The sequence below is a fragment of the Electrophorus electricus genome, chromosome 21 (genome assembly GCF_041902795.1).
Source record: "Electrophorus electricus isolate QZ-2024a chromosome 21, ASM4190279v1, whole genome shotgun sequence".
In the NCBI taxonomy this organism is placed as follows: domain Eukaryota; kingdom Metazoa; phylum Chordata; class Actinopteri; order Gymnotiformes; family Gymnotidae; genus Electrophorus; species Electrophorus electricus.
The window spans coordinates 1,347,501-1,350,000 of NC_137517.1; the positions used below are offsets into that span (position 1 = coordinate 1,347,501).

Consider the following 2,500-nt stretch of genomic DNA (forward strand, 5'->3'; position numbering starts at 1 on the left):
CTGAATTCTACTTGTATAACAGTTAATGATACAGACATGTCCAGCTCTGTCTCCTTAGTCAAACCTCATTCTAACCCAAGTCATCCAGCCAATCACAGTCCTCCGCGGTACATGAGTTTAGCTTCACGGCTGATTTTCCCATCTCCAGGGTACCTACAGTGAATCGTATCTTGTTAAATCACAGTCTGTATCTTGTACACTTTGACCTCACACAGTCAGCTTAAATCCTGCATACAGCTCCTTTATGATGGACTTCTGTACCCAAACGTCATGGCAACCACAGCACCATAGCAACAGACGCCACAGGAAATAACATGGTAACTTATCCCTCTCAGCTGTCTTTGCCCTTTAATCTCACACACACACACATATACTCTGCCTTTCACTATTGCACACATGCATGTGCACACACGAACACACACATACACACAGCCACTATAGTGTGTGTATAGTGTAATGGTGTATATGTAACAGCCACTATAGTGTGTGTATAGTGTAATGGTGTATATGTAACTGCCACTATAGTGTGTGTATAGTGTAACGGTGTATATGTAACAGCCACTGCAGTGTGTGTATAGTGTAACGGTGTATATGTAACAGCCACTACAGTGTGTGTATAGTGTAACGGTGTATATGTAACAGCCACTATAGTGTGTGTATAGTGTAATGGTGTATATGTAACTGCCACTATAGTGTGTGTATAGTGTAACGGTGTATATGTAACAGCCACTGCAGTGTGTGTATAGTGTAACGGTGTATATGTAACAGCCACTACAGTGTGTGTATAGTGTAACGGTGTATATGTAACAGCCACTACAGTGTGTGTATAGTGTAACGGTGTATATGTAACTGCCACTATAGTGTGTGTATAGTGTAACGGTGTATATGTAACTGCCACTATAGTGTGTGTATAGTGTAACGGTGTATATGTAACTGCCACTATAGTGTGTGTATAGTGTAACGGTGTATATGTAACTGCCACTATAGTGTGTGTATAGTGTAACGGTGTATATGTAACTGCCACTATAGTGTGTGTATAGTGTAATGGTGTATATGTAACTGCCACTGTAGTGTGTGTATAGTGTAATGGTGTATATGTAACTGCCACTGTAGTGTGTGTATAGTGTAATGGTGTATATGTAACAGCCACTATAGCGTGTGTCTAGTGTAATGGTGTATATGTAACTGCCACTATAGCGTGTGTATAGTGTAATGGTGTATATGTAACAGCCACTATAGCGTGTGTATAGTGTAATGGTGTATATGTAACAGCCACTATAGCGTGTGTATAGTGTAATGGTGTATATGTAACAGCCACTATAGCGTGTGTATAGTGTAATGGTGTATATGTAACAGCCACTATAGCGTGTGTATAGTGTAATGGTGTATATGTAACTGCCACTATAGCATGTGTATAGTGTAACGGTGTATATGTAACACAGTAACAGTGTCCGTGTAACTGTTCAGCTGCTGGGTGTGTAGAGCTCCAGGAGAGCTAAACTTACACTGGGATTCGGTCATAAGCATCTTCAAAGCAGTCCTGCAACGCAAACAAAAAAGTCACTAATGTAAACCCCAAAATACAAAAACATCTCAACACACGTCCTAATCCAATAAACACACTCTCTCAACACACGTCCTAATCCAATAAACACACTCTCTCAACACACGTCCTAATCCAATAAACACACTCTCTCAACACACGTCCTAAGACAATAAACACACTCTCTCAACACACGTCCTAAGACAATAAACACACTCTCTCAACACACATCCTAATACAATAAACACTCTCTCAACACACGTCCTAATAAAATAAACACTCTCTCAACAATATTCCTAATACAATATTCCCACAAGTGTTATATAATCAATGAAAATATGAAGCTAAAAAAAACAATCTTTTATTTGTAACCCTCACAAATAGAGAATCTCAGAATTTAAAGTTCCAAAGTATTGATTCTTAGGCAATATATTTATCATCTAAATATATTATCATCATATAATCCTATTTCACAGCACAGTTAGACTCCTATATCATCATCTCTATTGCCATTGTATCTTGCAAAGCTGAGCACACACACACACACACACACACACCTACCTGTATACACAAACACTTGTATTCACCCATACTGTACACACACACACACACCCTGTCACTCTCATTTTACCCTCTCAGCAAAACAAGACTGAGCTGCCAACTCCTGTAGACTGAAAGAACTGACCTTTCTCACTCACACACACACACACACACACACACACACACACGCACACGCGCATACACACGTACACACACACGCTCACACACTCACACACGCACACTCACACACGCACACACGCTCACACACACACGCTCACACACACGCACACACAGTCCTTCTCTGTGGAGTTCTAATGGAGAGACACTTTTGTACCACCTGCTGTAGTGATAAATTACTTTAATAATAAAGGCCGTTTCTTCTGCTCTCCACCTTCCTGGGTGTGTCTAAGTTTCCAC

The 2,500-nt window shown here is 40.4% G+C and overlaps 1 protein-coding gene across 3 annotated transcripts in view; it reads right to left on the reverse strand.

Moving 5' to 3' along the window:
• ttc39b (tetratricopeptide repeat domain 39B) overlaps positions 1-2,500 on the reverse strand; it is a 31,314-nt gene that overhangs the window by 24,879 nt on the left and 3,935 nt on the right. For all 3 annotated transcript variants that reach the window (XM_035521280.2, XM_081704602.1, XM_081704601.1), the window contains exon 2: positions 1,506-1,540. In XM_035521280.2, the coding sequence (XP_035377173.2) occupies positions 1,506-1,540 (35 nt within the window). The remainder of the gene's footprint in view (positions 1-1,505; positions 1,541-2,500) is intronic.